Here is a 20,372-nt window from a genome sequence, read left to right on the forward strand (position 1 = left end):
AAAGTTCACACTGGTTTCTGGAACTGAAAATGATCTGACAAAAACATGGAGCTGAAACAAGCTTTGAATTTCCTGAAAGACAATTAAGACATAAATTTCATTTCTAAAATAAAACCATATCACACAGAAAAAAAAAATCTGCAAAAATATGTCAATACAGAGGGGAACTTCATGAACAAAACAGAAAAAAAAAACCCAAAATAAAAACAAACAAAAGCTCTCACTTAAGGTGGTATCAAGGCTCTTTTTTTTTTTTTCCTTTTTTTTTTTTTTTTTTTTTAAGCAGGAACAGCAAATACTTGCTAATACCAATGCAACAGCCAAGGTCACAGTTTCCTTGGTGCAATGCCATGGACTTTAGCACCAAGACTCTGCTGTTTCTGTCACTGAATTCAGTGGAAACTCAACAACTTCGGCAGACATAGATTCAAGCTCTTAAGCACAGGAGAGCTACAGAAGCCAGACACCAGGAAAGGGACTGTAGAGATCCTCCCTGGATTTTGGCTGCACTGTCTCTAGTAATACACAGATGAAAAGAGAAGTTTCAGTTCTTCTTAATCCGTTCCCACATGTCAAATGAGCTCTCAGTAAGCTGAAGATAGATATAATACTGGGCTAAGATCACTCGGATGTGACCGACTTCTCTGATATTAGTAGATCATTCTGTCAGCTCTGAGGCTCTATACCCTAGATCTGATCCTGACAAAGATGAATTGCAGGGCTATTCTACATTACCATTACAAGGCCATCTGGACACTCAGGTACTGTAAATGCCTATTAGGTTTCCTCGTTTTGAAACTGCATTATTTGGCTGCATAATCGGCTGAAGGGAGAAGAGCATAATCCAGCTGTGGGAGATCAATGCTGAGCTGGCACATGAGTCAAGCACTGGACTGAAGGCCAACCTACCCAATACAGCACCTTTAATTTGACTCTAGTCCAAATCTTCTGGGAACATCTATGGCTAATTGCCTCCTAGAAGCCTTTTCTTTTCACCTTCATGGAGAGAATCTTTTCTCCTTCAGTTTTTTACATTTGTCTAGCTCTATTGTGGTTCATAGTCTGAGTAATATGCAAGCTACCATCCAAGTAAGTTTTTATCACTGCTCTATACCACTGCTAGGGGCATAGAAAATAATTTGTGTAGCAGTTTGATTTTCCACACATCTTAAGCTGGTATTTGCACAGATCTAATCTTTGTTTCTTTAAGTTCCACTCAAATCCTCAAAAACTTAGAATCAAGTTATCTAAACAATCCTCCTCATTTTTATATTATTTCTACTTATATATTTCGGTTCCTTAATTTATAGATAGAGTTTTGGCAGCTAAATATATCAAACTGACATTTTTAAAAGATACTTACATATATCAGTCTGAGAAAACTCAGATGAGCAATCCACCACAATTATGCACTTGTGACTGTCTCTGTTTACTGTGAGATCATGCAGCAGTAAAGATCCCTTTGTAAGACTCTTCTCCCCTTATTACTAAGTTCTTCAAAATACTGTAGCAGCTCTCCCAGTTTCCAGCTTGTGTTTCCTTGTATGCATCTCCTTGAGTGAGAACTGTATGTAGTCATCCTGCTCCATGATGAACATTAACTCCCCTGCTCTTGAATTTCCCAAATAAAAGGCAAGAATGTGGAGCAATTTGAAAAAAAGTTACAGATACTGGATGTGGCAATTGCAGCAAACCTAAGAAAGAGTCTCAGAGCAATAAAAAGAGCTTTTAGACCATTTTTACCTCTCAAGATGTAGTTCTGATAATTCTGGTCTGCTTCTGCTCCCACCTTGATCAAGCAAGTCAGACCTTCCGCCACCACAAACTCATGAACCAAGTCCTTGTCATCCTGCCACAAAAGAGACAGAAAGCTGCATTACAGTTATGAAAGACAAGGCAACAGGATATATTGTAATGTAAAAGCAAGCACAGGCCTTCATCTTTTCATATGACTTAAGCATCTTTTTTTTTTTTCTGGAAGATGTAAAAGAGGACATTTCAAAATCATAATGAAATGCATCTATGCAAGGCAAGAAAAACATTCACCTTTACCTTTTACCTCTAAGTCAATTATGGAAGATTAGCATTTGTAAAACGCCCAAACTCATTTATTTTTCTTTATAAAAGCGTACAGACTTTCTATTTGATACTATAATTTCATAAAAAGCTTATTTCCTTTCCAAAACTATTTCCTATATTTAAGTGAGCTTTTCTTTCTATTTTTTAAATTCAATTACTAGCATTTTTCCTTAATGTAAAAATACCAGCCAATTACAGGAGGTGTTTAAGAAGTCAACATGCATTAAATGTTAACTTAGAGCAGTCCTGTCTAGGATTTAACACAGAATTTACAGCAGTATGAATTGAGTTGGCCTTGCACACAAGTGACCTATCCCTCATTTACAATGTCAGTGCAATTTTAAATTACATGAGCTGTGTACATTTGGTATTGCTAGTTCCATATTTACTTTTACCAAGCTACATAAAGCAGAGACTTAAGAATCTGTTCTACAATATAAACCAAATACAACAGAACCCGGAAAAGAAAATATCACAAATATATTGATAATTAGTAACAGCACTAAGAGCTCAGAGCTCTTACTGCTGGTCTCACTAATGAAAGAGCAAAAAGGACCAAGGCTATTAACTTGATAGCAGTAAAACTCTTAAAGTAATTCCCTTTTTGACCAGTTCTTTATTCAGGGCAATCAGTTGAAACAGTATCATATACCAGAGAACACAGGGCATTGCTCAGATCTAAATGCACACTGCCATGCACAGAGAATGGACAGCTTGGGGTCTGAAGGCTCCCGTCTCACTTTACACATTGCTCATATAGACAGAACGGTATTAAAAACTTGATTAAACAGCACTTAATGAATCGGCTACACAAATGAAGCATGCAAATAATTTAAAATATTAATGAAACAGCACTACTCTTCAAACAAAATCATCGTATTTGTTGAATCCCTTGACTGTTTGTATATATTTTCACCCCAGAAACATGCTAGAGAGAGAAATTTCAGGTTTCTTGAATTGCAGTTCTGCATAGCCAAGATATGCCTATATCTAGTAGAAATACATGAAATAAATAGCTTTGTTTTTTACACTAATTCACATACACTTATACACTGCCACATACACTAACTTATAAAACAGACAAGCTAACTAAAATAAGCCTTTTTAATCTGACCATTCACTGATCGCAAATTTCCTTCAGCCTGACATTTTATTTCTTAGAAATTTATTTCTTTCATTAGAATTACATCATAAAATTCTGAAAAGCTGATGAAATAGGATATTTGAAAACTGCAAGGCGAATTGATAACTCACAAGACATTTAGAAACTATGGAAGAAATAGTTTCAAGAATATAGGAGAAAGTGAAAATATAATTTTTAAAGACAATTTAAATATACTTTATTCATTCATATACACACAATACAATTATTTATCCTCTATATAAAAAGAAAGCATACAAAATTCCCCCCAACTTTCATAGAATCATAGAATGCTTAAGGTTGGAAGGGACCTCAGAGGCCATCTAGTCCAACCCCCCTGCTCGTATTTCCAGAAATATTAGATAAAACAGACAAAATAAGCAAGATGAAATCCACTGCTCTACACTCAACATTAATTCTTATGCTTGCTGTTTTCTTTTTTGCATGTGTTGTGTTTTTCTTTATATAGAGGAAAAGTCTGTTGTATCTTCGGCCAAAGTCCTAGTCTAAAGAGCCGCCAACCTACAGAGCATGTCCTGACATGCAGGAAGTGCGTGGGGCAAAGGCACGTGGACATCTGGCAGCCCTGTCTTGAGCAATGGCCATTGCAGAGTCCTTCCCAGGTGTCATCATTGAGATGTCTGAGCTCTAAATCTCCAGCTATTTATTTCAAGTAAATTTGTGCAGCAAGCATTCCCCAAATTCTTAATGCAAGGTTCCAGTACAATATTTTACAACGACTGGACTCCGCAGAAAAAAAATTCAACAAGAAAAGGACCCCCACAAAATGCCTTCTGTTGATCAAAGCTGCATCTCAGGTTTGGCCCACCCAAACTTGAGGTGCTCAACTTAAAATCAAGCACCAGAAGTAAGCCCAGAACTAAACGTGCATGCATGTAAGCCAGCCCACACTGAATGATAAACTACCTTCAGCTCCCCCAGTATGATGGGATGAGAAGCAGCCTGCAGCCACTCTGAGAGGCAGGAGCAGATATAGCGGACCCCTGAGAATATTTATTCTTGAGTATCAAGGAGAGCCACACAACCTCTCCCTCCCAGACAGTTGTTTTTCACACAAAGGACGTCAAGTGAGCTTTCATTTTTCAAGGTTTGTGAAACTCACCTTTCCTAAAAAGAACAAACCCCTTAAGTAGAACTAAAACAAAGTTTATTCACAGCTCAGATAAACTAAGTCTACACTAGGGGAGCTTGCATGCCATTCTCAGTGCCCAGGAAGTAAGTTAATTTGTACGCCAAGGTCCACAGATCCAAGTTTTATGCTACCAAACAGAAAAGGTGTCAGCTTTCCTCACCAAAGGTGTCCGGAGTAGGGAGTGCAGGAGCCGGGCAAGGGAAGGAAGGAATGGAAGGATGTGGAAGTGAGAGACATTAGCACCAAATCAAAACACAGTACAGAGTCAAGAGGCTGAGAGAAAAACACCTTATTTCTTTTTTTTTTTTTTTTTTTCCCACAAATACGACGACAAGAAACTACTTTATTGGACCATAGGTGACTCTCTATTCAACGAGAAACAAAAGATATAAAAATACAAACCACTGAGCAGGATTATATCTGCAATGACTCTTTCAGTTGGTAATGAAGCTCCAGCTCAGGGTGTATTTATTGGCACATTGGCAGAAATTCTGAGCTTGCACCAACTTTTGGAAAGTACGCTCACAGTATCCTTGAGAAAGAAATCTACTCTGGTTTCACTCATGATCAAACAATATTGGAAAAACAGACAAAAGGAGTAATAACCGTGGTGTACAAGTTCTGAGATTTATTGGTAGGTCTAACACGGTCATTTGGGAAAAAGACAGGACATGTGAAAAAAAATTGTTCCCATACTGGGGAATTAACAGTAGTCTAGATTCAGTGAACTTCAGCTCGGACTCAAAAAAGGAAAACTCTCAACAGAGATTAAGGGCTAATGATATTCAGTGAAAGGTAAGTACAACATTATCTATTAATAAATCTAAGATATTCTAAGTATTTATCAGTGAATGCACATTAGAATATCACCTGGGGAAAATTTATCAATGTAAACCTGATATTCAGTATAACTTATTGTGTGAATTAAATGCTTTTTTTAGTTTCATTTTTTAAACAATCTTCTTCAAAATGAAAATGGTCCAGTCTGCCTTCTGGAACTTTCTCAAAGCAGCTGAGGGAGTAAATTGCTAGAGCACAGAGTCATCCTTGACTGAAATGAGATATATTGCAGCAGAACTGCAGAGGAAATGAGGGGCTGAAGGACTTTAACCAGACTGCTTTTGAGAAGCACTGAATAAACAAATCAAACCTGAATTAAAAAAAGGCTTTTAAGATACTTCTCCTGTCCCAAATAAGAGGGAGAAGGTGTAATGAAGCAGAATACAAACACATCATGTGCTAGACATAAATTTGACGGCAGTGCATTATCTAGTCTATCGTGTATACGTGAGGCATGGGGCGAAGCCAACATCTGGAATGTGCAAGGGAAGATGAAAGGACTCCAGGCCCGTATACTCCAAATCGAGAGGAGACTGTTTACATCCATTTTGCTCCAGGGTAATCATTTCAGACCCATTAACTCCAGGCTCCTGACTTGCCAGGTGAGGCGACCTCCAGAGTCATGGCTCCCCTCGGCCGGCAGCCGGGGCCCGGGTTTCCCCAAGGAGCGCGCGCGGCGCGCGGGATCGGTAGCGGCTGCAGCAGCGCTGTGCACAAGCAGCCGCCCTGCGCGGGTTAAGAGGGAGGGAAGAAGAGGTTGACATTGGGTATGTAAACAGGCTCCTCCACTAATATCACCAAGATTTATGAGCCCTTAATCAGCAGGCGTGAAAGCACTGATGAGCAAAGCAGCAAAAGACAGGCAAAGCTCTCTTAGGTTCCCTATAAACTCCTACAACCATAAAGATTGTGCGGTGACACAACGACTAGCTACTTAAGGGCTTTATGCAAAGACAGCAGAGGCCTGATCAGCTAACTGTATTTTAACCATCCGTTCATAGTTTTGGGAACAATAGCATCTTTTCTTTTGCTTTGGTGTTTCAGAAAAAAAAAACAAAAACAAAAACAACAACAAGATAAAGCATATGTGACAACTCCACAGTAGGAATATTTTCATGTATTTTTGTTACTTATGGGATTAAAGTTTGCTGATCAGCTAAGTGGCTGTAAAACCCACAAATCATACTTTTACCTGCATAACTCATTTGAGATATATATATATATATGTATGTATGTATGAAAACAGACAACAAACTATGATTAAGCTGCCTACAGTATGTTGTAGACCCAAAATACATTAAGAATTACAGCCACCAAATCTTGTTGTCCTTTATGTTCCGTTTCCACGCCCCATATAATGCATTTGCTCAAACAGGATTGCAGGGTATTTTCTAGAGATAAAGACTTAAGGCTTTTTCTTTTCCAAGAAATAAGACTCTCCAAGAATCCATCTTATCTGAAGTGCAGCTTACACACATGAAGATAAAATATTTTCAAACTGTTAAATATATTACTGAAGTCTGCTATTTCTGGGGCTTATATACTTGAAAACTTCTCCCCAAAATATAATTATTTTTATCACCAGAAAGCTTTTCTCCTTCAAATGAGGATCAAGGTTGGAAACAGTTTCTAGAGAGGCTTTTTCCTTTTTCTAATATTTTTCTAGTAATATTTTCTTCATAGCTTTAACTGGCACTAGTGAAAGCTATATTCCAAGTATTCAAGTATTTTGGGAAAGGGGATAGTAACTACATAGTTACATTTGGATATCTATATATCCACATGCATATTTTACATATCCACATGCATATTTCTCTTTTGCATGACTAACAGCTGTGCAATGTATTGTCTTTCCGAAAAAATCATAACAAGAGACTTGTCTATGATATATCCAAAGAGAACTTCATTTTTCTCTCTCTCTTTTTTTTTTTCCTTTTTGCCCTAAAATTTCACCCATTGTTTCTGGTTGTTTGAGCTCTGTCATATTTCATCTTATTCTATACATATCTCACCTGTTTATGTTACAAAGTTACATGTTGCATACTTTACAAGGTTCCTTTACAAGGAACCATGCCCTTTCCCAGCCTGTATTGTCCCCGTGGTACATTATTTAATAAGCAAGTAATCATATTTCTTGCTTATCTAGCTTTCCAAAAGCAAACCTGGCAACTATGTTGGTTGAAAAGTGACAACAACAAGGGCAGCAAGACAAGACTTATCCACACGGATCTTCTTGCTAAGCACAAACAGCAGGGAGAAATACAGAAGGATGTTTTGACTACTGTCCTACAGGAAGAGCCCCACTCATGCTGTGAACAGTAAGGATTGATGCACTTAAAATAGAAGCTTTACTCCTGTCCTGTCACTCCTAAGGAGCCTTATTAAGAAACTGAAATTCCAACTTGATTCTTGATCCAGCTGTTTTTGTCTTTGGACCAAAAATCCTGACTTCACAAAAAGTGAAATTTCTTCTGCCACGCTACCCTGTGTATGGTGAACTGCCAAGATTAATTTTGTCCTTTGTCAAATGGTCATGTGAATTATCATAAATGCAGTATAATTTCAACTCTACTTGACTGAAAGCTGCAAAGTAGCCTCTTCTGCAGCTTGAAATCTTCTAGGGCAGAGTGGTGGCAGTAGGGCAGGAAGGTTCATTCAGATGCTGACTGTCTCAAGAAGTCAAAATTTGCTACTTTTAATTGGAAAGGGAAAGCTAGCAAATTCTCAGTCACATCTATCAATAGTATGATGTAAAAGTGTGCTGTCCAGTCTCTATATTAATATATAAGAAGCAATCTGTCTTTGAAAACCTCTCTTCCTCAGATTCCCCCTACAAGGAGTATATGCTGAAGTAGAAATCCTAGATGTTTCTGCTCACGTGAAGGGGGGAAAGAAAAAGAAGGAACAAGGAAAAAATATATAAATAGATCACTAAAATGCCAGTTTGCCAGTTCTTTCACAGAAACTTTCCTTCAAAATATAATGATAGGCATCTTTTCTTTCAGAACTGAAAAGGCACCACTTTTTTTTTTTTTTTTCTTTCTTTTTTTCTCTCACAAAGTCAAGACAGGATCACAAAGTTCAGCTGGGCTTAGGAGGATTAAGGGCTAGGGATTAGGCTTTATTCATTTGGGGATGTAAATTAGCTGCAGAGGGACAGCAGCTGACTGGGGCGGAAAGGGAGGAAGGAGGCAGGTCAAAGAGCAAAGGCATGTGCAGCTCCAGACTTGTGCGCGTATAAATCTCAAATGACAATGCATCTTGCTCGCTATGACGAGTGTGTAAAATGTGGCTCCACTGCCCAATATACTTTAAAAGTTCCCTCCAATAACAAGAAAATGAAGGAAGAAGGATAGAATCCAGGTTTCTAATTGTTAATTACACTATCCATGATGGTTGAGCTTCTCTGGTCTGCCTTATTTACTCCCTTCTACTTTTAGTGGTGTAAAGAGAATAGAAAACAACTGACCTTTCTGAAGCATTCCTCCAGCGCTGGCTCCTAACCCAGCTGCCCTCAGCAGTACGTGAGAGTGTGCGGCCGTGACCGCACTGTACTTTCATTATCTGAGAGACTTGATGCCCGCAGGTTGCCTATATAATTTAACATGTTTATACAGTGCTCTGCCCCAGTAGCAACGGAAAAGCAACAGCCAGTTCCTCTTGGCCCTCTTTCAGCCGCCTAGCTAGCAATGGGACCCCAGAGCCTATGTTTGATATATACCACAATAATGTCTCTACAAGAATTAATATTTATAACTGTTGCTACCTGCCTTCACAGTGTGCATCACATCTGCTAAAGTTACCAGTAAAATAATTACTCCCATCTATGACGTAGGAATAGCAGAGTTATGCTGTGCTGTATTAGAAACAAGTTCCAGACCATTTCTGGAGTCCATTTTTTTATTGGCTAAGCAACAGGTTGCATTTTATGGATGAAGATTGGCTAGTAATGTTTGTAGTTAGAAAAATCTAATTTTGGCTTGAAAACTGAACAAACATGGTCAGGAAGTGATTGAAGCAGCATGGACTGCCAAGATATAATTTATACTTACTTTCCCACACTTCAAACTGTAATTCTGTTCTTTGGACTCCAAAATTAAAATACTGGATTGAAAATCTGTAAGTGTTTGATACTACCTAAGTTCAATTGTCACTGTTTATTTCAACACATTTTTAAGAGCCACATCATCTATAGAAAATAATTTGGGAAGAAAAACATCTTATTTGTACATACACGCATGCTCACATGCACAAATATTTGTATTCCTGTGAGTCCCTCCAGATTCTACTGCAGGTTCAGCCTAAATTCACTTAGGCAGCTACCAAACTGAAATCTGTGCATGGAACAGACAGCCAGCGATTAAAGCAGTCAGCTCTTGTAATAATCCATTCAACCTGTGCTCTACTTTGAGTTTGAGCCCTACTTGTAGAACATGACCCATACTCAATGTGTGGGCCGCAAGGAGCAGTTTCTACAGTCACAGAGGTCTCTCAAAGATGAAGTATTTTCACTCTGTGATGCGGGGAACTCTCCTCAGAAAATATTGTAAGAGGAGGACACTAGGTAGCTTAAGCTGTCGTCTTCTCCTCACAGCCCTGCAAGCTGTTCGAAGGAAGGTCCCTAGAGAAAGCAGGTGCCCTGCACTGGGATGTTCCAAATGCACCATCAGCTGCTGAGGCAGTGGCAGAAGCATTTTGGTGGTGACAAGTTTAACAGACAAGAAGTAACCAGTGTAGCCCTCAGCAGATGGTCCCTCTACCTGCTATCTCTGATGGGTGCTGGTGGCCACTTTAGATACCCTACTACCCTCACATGCTGTCCCAAAGCTTTTGCTGCTCTGCCCTTTAGGCTGTTTGCCACATTCCCCCTATTTGCTTCTCTCCTCCAGCTTCTTCACTTCCCAAAGTACACGTACACAATCTTTGTAGAAGTGAGGCCATAATCTGACATACAAAAATATAGAGAAACCACTACTTTTATATTATTTTTTTCCTATTCTTACACCTATTTACATCAAACATTTTACAAAAGCACACACCGAGACGACAATTGTTGTTCTTGGTTGCCTAAGTATCAAACACTGAATGTCATATTTTTTTTTGTTTGTTTCACAGTCTCTTAAGCACCTAAAGAACACATCTGATGTCAGCTAATCATGATGATAATGATACACTATGCCACTCAAGTATCGAAAAATCCATTTTATTTCTTTCCAGTATTAAAATATTGTCTTTTCACCTTGGCTTAAACAAGATGTCCTTAAATCTTCCCAGAAGCAAAATGTTTGGTATACAACCCTTAATTCCCTAGGAACTCCTTTCTCACACACTCTCACTCAAACAAAAAATCTGCTGCTGCTGCTTAACAAGAACTGAAATGTTCACAGTTTTACACTATAAAAAAAAAGCAAAACAAATACATTTATTGGTGGAGTTTGTTAGCAAAGCAGATAAGTTACAATAGCACTTGCTATTTTGCATCTCTACATCGGGGCACAACTCGGACAGCATGTGCTTTCACAGCTTCTTTCAGAGAAGCTGGTAATTTGAATAGTTGAAAGAGATCATCGGCAAAAATAGCCTTAACAAACAATGTAACCTTCTGAAATACAACACATGAAAATTAAACAAAAAATTTAATACCTTTAAAGTCCTCATTAGTTGTTTTATTACATGTAGGATTACTTTCAGGACACTGGGAAGTACTCTAATCTGAAAAAGGTTGACATCTGAATTTTAAAATATCTAAAATTTGAAACAAGAGATTTCTGTGAATATCTTTTCAGTAACGCCAAAACTTCTTTAAGTATAATACCTAAAAAATAACAGATATTTTACAATAGTACTAAGAATAGTTTAGATTCTAGTCTCTAACATGGTCTAGGTATGAAGTCAACACTATGTTTGTCCAAGATAATGGCCAGTGATAATGTTACCCACTGTTTAAGACTATATGTATTTTATTGGTAATCTCTGAACAGAAATGAAACCTACCCTCTGTGAAATAAGATTAAGAGAGATATATAAACTGTAATGTTAAATTAAATGTACATTAGCTTTGGGAAGGAAAGCAAAGTTTGTCACTTCTTTTGACTTCATCAAGGCACCTTCCAAAAGGACTCTGATCAGGGTGAGTTGGTGTCCAAGTGGCAAGTGGTGACAGTAGCCCCTATATCAAGCCTTGCACAGCTTCCAGCCCCAAGGAATCATGGGTCTCCCTCGCCTGAAGAGAAGGAGCAGCCAGAGGCCAAGGGGAAAACACAGAATGCATCTCCTTCTCCCTGCCATGGGACCAGGGATGCCTGAGCAGCTCCAGTGAATGACCTTTGATTTCACTCCCCAATAAGACTGTGTCTATCCAAACACTTTCTACTTAATGTTTTCAAGGCTGTGGAGAGCTCTGGTCTCTGTAGCACTTTACACAAAACTCAGTTGTTACATGATTATTTTTTATTGTTTAAAAAATAGAAGAAAAATCTGTAGGAGAATTTTAGAACTTTGTCATCTGCTATACTGATCACAACACAATTCATGACTGAGACTCCTCAAGGAAAACAGCAGACCTCCCACATCCATTGAATGACAGACAGTAGAAGAAAAAAATCCTAAAATAAATTTTTCTCAGTTAAAAACAGAAAAAAATAGCCTTTAGGTCTGCTTTACACAAAACCTAACACATGGGCAGATTAAAAATATTTTCCACAACTTTAAGATGATGATGACTTTAAGATGAAGACTTACATATGGTTATAGATTTCAAAGTGGTTTAAACATCTTTTATATTTTTCTTCTTCCTCTTATAGGGACATATGCTTACCTAATTCATTCATATTTAAAAATTATACCATTTTATCTATGTTTTGCAACTATAACATGCATTTTTATTTATAGGTTCTATAATGTGCCTTCTCTATGTTATGTCTATTCACAGAGGTTTTGTAAAATAAACCTTTTTAATGTCATATAAAATGCATCATATGGATCATATGGTGTGGATCATATGAATCTGCTGTAAAAGAGAACAAAAAATGCTTCTACAAATATATTAACAATAAGACATGGGCCAAGGACAATGTCCATTCTTTATAGAATGTGGTGGGGAATATTGTCACCAAGGATGACGATAATGCCTTCTTTACCTCAGTCTTTAACACTCAGATCAGTTATCCTCAAGGTACTTGGCCCTTTGAGCTGGAAGACACCTATAGAGTTCAGAACAAAACCCCCATAATCCAGGAGGAAACATTCATTGACCTGTTCCTCCACTTGGACATCCAGAAGTCTGTGGGGTCAGATGGGATCCACCCAAGGGTTCTGAAGGAGCTGGTAGCAGTGCTTGCCAAGGCACTCTCCATCTTCTATCATCAGTCCTACAGGGGAGGTACCACACAACTGGAGATTGGCTAATGTGACACTTCTCTACAGTAAGGTTCTGATGGAGGATCCAAGGAACTACAGCCCTGTCAGCCTGCAGACAGCCGTTCAGCTCTGTAGAGAGGGACCTGGGCATCTTGGTGGATGACAAGATGACCATGAGGCAGCAGTGTGCCCTGGTGGCCAAGAAGGCCAATGGGTTCCTGTCCTGCATTAGCAGGAGTGTTGCCAGCAAGTCAAGGGAGGGGATCCTCCCTCTCTACACAGCCCTGGTGAGACCACATCTGGAGTACTGTGTTCAGTTCTGGGCTCCCCAGTACAAGAGGGATGTGGAACTACTGCAGAGAGTTCAGTGCAGAGCTATGAGGATGATCAGGGGCTTGGAACATCTGCCCTACGAGGAAAGGCTGAGAGAGCTGGGCCTGTTCAGGCTAAAGAGAAGGCTGAGGTGGGATCTAATGAATGTATATAAATACCTCAAAGAAGGGAATGAGGAGGATGGGACTGGCCCTTCCCCATGGTGGCCACTGATAGAACTAGAAGAAATGGCCACAAACTGAAGTATCGAAGTTCTGCAGGAACTTAAGGAAATATTTCTTGACAGGGAGGGTGACAGAGCCCTGGAACAGGTTGCCAAGAGAAGTTGTGGAGTCTCCTCTGGAGATCTTCAAAGGCCTTCTTCTTGGACGCAATCCTGTGACACATGCTGTAGGTGACCCTGCATGTGCAGGGGGTTGGACTGGATGATATCTAACACTCCCTTCTAAACTTAAGGTTTGTATGATTCTATGGTTCAGTATCAGGGAAAGTTATGAAGCAGATGATCTTGAGGATGATGACACAGCATGTGCGAGACAACCAGGGGATCAGGCCTGATACATAGGTGCATGAAAGGCAGGTCCTGCCTCATCAACCTGACCTTGTTGTATGACCAGGTAACCTGCGACATGGATGAGAGAAAGTCTGTGGATGTGGTCTACCTAGACCTCAGTAAGGCCTTTGAAGCAGTCTCCCACTGCTTCCTCCCAGAGAAACTGGCAGCTCATGGCTTAGATGTATTCTTTCCTGGATGAAAAACTGGCTGGATGGCCAGGCCCAGAGAGTTGTGGTGAATGAAGTCAAATCAAGCTGGTGACCTGTCACAAACAGTGTTCCCCGGGAGTCAATATTGGGGCAGGTCCTCTTTATCAACAATGCAGATGACACTAAGCTGGAAGGAAGAGTTGACTTGCGTGAGGTCAACTGAAAAGTTCTACAGAGGGATCTGTACAGGCTGGATCTATGGGCTGAGATCAACTGTATGAGGTTCAACAAGGCCAAATGCACTTTGGTCACAGCAACCCTATACAATGCTACAGGCTTGGGGCAGAGTGCCTGGAGAGCAGTGCAGCAGAAAAGCATCTGGGAGTGCTGGTCGACAATTGAAACACATGCCAGCAGTGTGCCCAGGTGGTCAAGAAGGCAAACGGCCTCCTGGCTTGTATCAAGAACAGTGTAGCCAGAAGGACCAAAGAAGTGATCATTCACAGGCACTTCACACTGGCAAGGCCACAACTCAAATAACGTGTTCAGTTTTGGCAACGAAGCTGGTGAAGGGACTGGAGCACAGACCTTATGATGAGCGGCTGACAGAGCTGGAGTTAGTGAATCTGGAGAAGAGGAGAGTCAGTGGACAACTTATCACTCTCTACAACTACCTGAAAGGAGGTTGTAGTGAGGTGGGGGTCAATCTCTTCTCCAAAACAACTACAGATAGAGCAAGAGGAAATGGCATCAAACTGTGCCAGGGGAGGTTCAGGTTAGATATTAGGAAGAATTTCTACACGGAAGAAGTGGTGAAGCATTGGAACAGGCTGCCTTGGGAAGTGGTGCAGTCACCATCTCTGGCAGTGTTCAAGAAATGTGTGGATGAGACACGTTGGGACATGGTTTAGCAGGCATGGTGTTGAAGGGCTTATGATTGGACTCGATGATCTTGAAGGTCTTTTCCAACCATAAAGATTTTATAATTCTCTGATTCTACATACATTTGCACATATTATGGTACTTTTAACTACCTTTTACACTTTCAGATGAATGCAGATTGAATAAAATAAAGAAGTCATATTTTTCCTATTTTACAGTAGAATGAAACAGTTTGTACATCTTAATTTTATGAGCACCACACTGGACTGGATTCTGTCACTAAATGCCTTTGGGAGTTTAGCACATTGTACCTAAAAATCATGAATCTCTGATAGCTCAAGAATACAACAACTAAGGCAACAGGACTGATTTAAGGAAATTGCAGCCCAATGTATTGTTAGCTATATGTGCATTTTTTTCTTTTTAAAGTTACTTTATGGTTGCATTTTTAACATACTCCCAATACTCTGAACATTACTTTCTTTACTCCATTTGTGGAAAAGCACACTGGTAAAGCAAGATATTGCAGTACAATCAAGTCAAACATCGTGAATATGGATATATTGACCTTTCAGAACAAATTACAACAGCAGAAATGACATTACTGTCAAAGAAAAATGCTCTGCATAATCCTTATCCTTTTGCCAAGAACAGCCCACCGTAAGAAACCAAAGAGAAATTCCAAGCTTGTGCTTGCCAAAGGAATCTTTCATTTAAAACTTGAAACAAAGGCACTGCATTTGCCAAACCTAGCTAAGCTTCGCTGAAACCTTGTGTGAAAAACCAAAAGATCTAACTACTTGGAACTCAGTATTGATGTAAAACTTGGGCCTGTTCCCATTTAGTACAAATAAGAGACTTTACATTACCTTGAAGTTCTTCAAATTAAAAATGATACAGACACAGAGCTGTGCCAAATTAACTCAGCCACAATGAAATGATTATAAAAACATGGTGTGATAAAATGTTTTGGCACTTCAAGATAAGATGAATTCTCTGTAACTTTCTAGAAATTGTTAAGATGATCATCACATGAAAATAAAAAGACTGGTCTTGAAATCAATATTTGATTTCCAAAACATTGTATTCTTGAAGAATTTAAAATACTAAATACAACAAGATAAAAAAAATAAATAGATATTCATATGGCAGTATACTCTTAAAAAAGTTAGATAAATGGATTTCTAATGTCTGTATACTCTGATGTTATAGACTATAAAAATAAATTAGGTAGGACCATTTGGAAAAGAGTATTTGGCCTATAATGTTATCTCAATTTGTATTTTTCTTTTCTAATTTTTATAGAATCATAGAATCATTGAATCCTTAAGGTTGGAAGGGACCTCTGGATGTCATCTAGTCCAACCCCCCTGCACATATAGGGTCACCTAGAGCACGTGGCACAACTCAGCATCCAAGCGGGTTTTGAAGATCTCCAGAGAAGGAGACTCCACAACCTCTCTGGGCAGCCTGTTCCAGGGCTCTGTCACCCTCACTGTCAATGGATTTTTCCTTAAGTTCCTGCAGAACTTTTGGTGCTTCAGTTTGTGGCCATTTCCTCCAGTTCTATCAGTGGCCACAAACTGCAAAGAGGTCCCATCCTCCTCACTCCCTCCCTTACGGTATTTATGTACACTTATCAGATCCCCCCTCAGCCAAACAGGCCCAGCTCTCTCAGCCTTTCCTCACAGGGCAGTTGATCCAGGCCCTGATCATCTTCATAGCCCTGTGCTGGACTCTCTCCAGCACCTCCACATCCCTCTTGTACCGGGGAACCCAGAACTGCACACAGTACTCCAGATGTGGCCATACCAAGGCTGAGTAGACGGGCAGGATCCCCTCCCTTGACCTGCTGGCAACAGTCCTGCTGATGCAGGACAGGAACCTATTGGCCTTCTTGCCTGTGAGGGCACACTGCTGGCTCATGGTTAACTTGTCATCCACCATGACACCCAGGTCCCTCTCTACAGAGGTGATCTCCAGAAGGTCAGTCCTCAGCCTGTAATGGTGTCTGGGATTATTCCTGCACTTGCCCTTGTTGAACTTCATGAGATTTCTCACTGCCCAGTTGTCCAGTCTATCCAGGTCCAGATCCCTCTGGCTGGTGGCACAGCTTTCTCGGGTGTCACCTACTTCTCCCAGTTTGGTATCGTCAGCAAACTTGCTGATGGGCCACTCCATCCCTTCATCCAGGTTGCTGATGAATAAATTGAATAGGACTGGACCAAGGACTTACCACTGGGGGACACCGCTAACTACAGGCCTCCAACTGGACTCAGCGCCGCTGACTCTCTGCATCCTGCCACTGAGCCAATTCCTAATCCACCTCCCCGTTCACTCATCTATCCCACACCTTCGGAGCTTGCCCAGGAGGATGCTGTGAGGGACAGTGTCAAAAGCCTTGCTGAAGTCCAGATAGAGGACATCCACTGCTCTCCCCTCACCTATCTAGCCAGTCACTCCAACACAGAGGGATATCAAGTTAGTCAAGCGTGATATCCCCTTGGTGAATCCCTGCTGACTATTCCTGAGCCCCTTCTTGTCCTCCACATGCTTAGAGACAGCAGCCAGGATGAGCTGTTCCATCACTTTTCCAGGGATGGAGGTGAGGCTCACCAGCATGTAGTTGCCTGGCTCCTCCTTCTTGCCCTATTTGAAGACTGGCGTGACATTGGCTTTATTCAGTCCTCCGGCACCTCCTTTGTTCTCCAGGACCTTTCAAAGATGATGGCAAGCGGCTTAGCTATAACATCTGCCAGCTCATGCAGCACACTCTACGGTACATCCCATCAGGGCCCATCGATTTGTTAGTGTCACATTGCCCTAAGTTCTCTCTGACCCAATCTTCCTCTACCCAGGGCAACTCTTCCTCTTTCCAGGTTTCTTCTCTTGTCCCTAGGGCCTGAGACTCTGGAAGGCTGAAAGGAGTTTTGTATGATAACTATAGATAGAATAAGAGGAAATAGCTTCAAGTTGTTCTAGGGAAGTTTCAGGTTAGATAGTAGGAAGAATTTCTACATAGAAAGAGCAGTCAAGCATTAGAAAAGGATGCCAGGGAAGTGGCGGAATCGCTGTCTTCAGCAGTATTCAAGAAACGTGTAGATGAGACACGTCGGGACATGGTTTAGCAGGCATGGTGTTGAAGGGCTTATGACTGGACTCAATGATCTTGAAGGACTTTCCAACCATAATGATTCTATGATTCTATGATTCTGTGATATGCATGAAGGCTCAAATTAAGCTTATGGAGTATGTAAATTCACATAAACAAACAAATACTTCCCAGAATGAGATGTGTTTAACACCAAAAGAAAAAAAAAAAAGAAAAAAAAAAAAAAAAAGGGAGAGAGAAGAAAACAGAGCCAGCTCTTGGAAATATGCCTAATTTTCTCTAAGCATGCAGTCTACCCACTTGGCAAGCTCATTGGGAAACCCAGTTTGCATCTTCATGACTCAGCCCTTCCCTGCGAATGCCTTGAATATGCAATGGTTTTCTCAATCTGTAACCATGAGACAACCAGACTTGTTTGGAGTTGGAACTCCTTTCCTATCCAAAAATTTTCAAAACACAAGCAGCTTTGTTGTGACCTGAGAAGGCTATCTTCATTTACCAAAATTCTCTGTGAAATGAGATCACTTCCCCAACTATTCCTGTTGCTCGAAAATTCATTCTGGTACTTACTAATAAATGTTGAACTTTCAAGTTCTGTATGCTTTGAAAAATCCCATTCTGCAGTCTTACAGATTTACTGAAATATTCTTCTTGTTCTTAGAACAAATGTTACTGAAATATTCTTGTTCTTCTTAGAACAAATATTAATTCAAAACAAACCAAAAAATGCTTAAGTAAGCATCTGAAATTCTTACATGTACTTCAAACACTAATACCTGTGCCATGCAGCTCTATATGGCTACAGCTTGTCATCACCAATTTTTAAAGGATAAGAAGTGTACTTTCTTGTTGTTGTTTAATTGATTTCAGTGCTATTTAGTGACAGAAGTGGAATTTCTCCCTCAGAATTTAGTTTTAGGATTAGACTTGTAGGATGCTTGGTTCTCACACACAAAAAGAAAAATTTTTCTCTATCCTGTTCTTTTTAACCTGATTTATTCCAGTCCTGCATCTTTACCTAGTCCTTCCCTTTAGCCAGGCAAATGGATCTTATATTGAAAGCATCTCCATCTGTTTACCTTCATGCTGCCCACAGCATTTCTCTGTCTTATCTGTTCCTTCTCCAAAGGACTCAAGGTCCTACTGATTCTGCTCTTCTCCATAACAAGCACATATCTGAATCCTTGTCTTTCTGTGAAGTATCTTTCTGGATTAACCAATATACTAGGGCCTCTCATTTCTAACTTAAGTCAAAAATCAGATATCTCAGATTTGTCCCATGTCTTCTCTTATCCTTTTTTAGATTTTTTTTCTTTTTCTTTCTTTCTTTTTTTTTTTTATTTTTTTTAATTCAGCTTAAACCTAATCCATTTGTCAACAATACTTCTGTGGTCACCCATTGCTCCAATGATAGGTTTCTAGCTCTGCTTTATGAATCTCCCTTTCAAACTTCCCAATACAGCATTATCTGTCTCACTGCCCAACAAGCAGCACAGCTTTCCATGCAAGACTCCCAGTTTTCTTCCTCCCTTCCCAGCAGCCATTAAGTCTGCCATTCCTCCATAATCAGTCCTGTCCTCTTCAGACAGTTGTAATGGGGGAAGGCTTGCAGACCTGAATGCTCTTTAAAAATGGGTTCCTAAAATTTTCTCCTTTGCCAACACCTGTAAGCTATTCCCTACATCAATAAAGAGATTCAAGCCATATTCATCCGAGTGCCACTGATAACATATTCACTTACTTGAAATATTTGTTTCAAGGAGAAAAGCGCCCGTCTCAGCTCCCGTCCATTGGAATTGTAGAGTTTTTCTAAAAAGAAAAAAAGAGATAACAGAAAGGTCAGCAATAGCAAAAGTGACAACATTGTTTAAAAGGGGCACAGATTTCAGGAGGGTTAGTGGGAAGATTCATAGTGCCAATTTTCCATTAGGTACACTGCTTTTAAAGTAAGCAAGTTTCTTGTTCATATATACAATGCTTGCTCATTAAAAAACACTAGTAAGACCAGGGTTTATCTGTGCATAATTACAGATGACATCTCCCAGGTAAGTTTACTATACTTTCAAAAGAGCTTAGTGAGTAGCAACACTCTAAGGATATTTCAGAAACAGTCAAAAATACTCTTCTTTCTGCACAAAGCTAAATTATGGTTTATTAAGTTACAAATCACTATCAAATGACTCAGCTGAGAGCAGTCTCTGCTTTTGTTATCACAAAATACATTTTGTTAAATATATTTAATATTATATACATAATTATTATATTTTATATATTAAATATATTATGTAAATATTATACATTGTATATTACATATAAATATTATATAACATATATAAATATTGTATTTAATATAAAAATATTTTGTCATTATATTTTGAATCCCATTCTTGCTTGTCTCCCCTCTCAACATTCTTTTCCAGTGCTCTCATCTTTCTATTTTTAATCCCTTTCTACAACTGCAACGAACATTAATACCAAAAATAGCTGGACAGTCTGTTCTAAGTATAATCCAAAACAGTGTTTTATCCTCATGAACACTTATCTTAGTTTTTTTTCTAATATAAGCTGAAGCATTCTCTTCACCATGCAGTATGGAAATATATTACATTGTTTATACTCCTATTATATGCACTCACAGAAAAACAAATCGAAGTAGATAGCAGTAACCTTTCTGTATCCTGCCACAGTGTTTGGCCTTTGGAAGATGTTCATTACATATGTTTTATGTTAATTATTGTGCATTAGGAAATGTTTTGTATCTCTGGGTG

General features: G+C 39.5%; 1 protein-coding gene across 2 annotated transcripts in view; it reads right to left on the bottom strand.

Annotated features, from left to right (window-relative positions):
* The window catches only part of FHOD3 (formin homology 2 domain containing 3), a 363,251-nt gene that overhangs the window by 181,086 nt on the left and 161,793 nt on the right, over positions 1-20,372 (bottom strand). For both annotated transcript variants that reach the window (XM_026040807.1, XM_026040808.1), the window contains exons 4-5: positions 19,346-19,413; positions 1,744-1,849 (exon numbers count right to left, since the gene is read on the bottom strand). In XM_026040807.1, the coding sequence (XP_025896592.1) occupies positions 1,744-1,849; positions 19,346-19,413 (174 nt within the window). The remainder of the gene's footprint in view (positions 1-1,743; positions 1,850-19,345; positions 19,414-20,372) is intronic.

The sequence above is a fragment of the Nothoprocta perdicaria genome, unplaced genomic scaffold, assembly GCF_003342845.1.
Source record: "Nothoprocta perdicaria isolate Ctin4 unplaced genomic scaffold, notPer1 scaffold_268, whole genome shotgun sequence".
NCBI classification, from domain to species: Eukaryota; Metazoa; Chordata; class Aves; order Tinamiformes; family Tinamidae; genus Nothoprocta; species Nothoprocta perdicaria.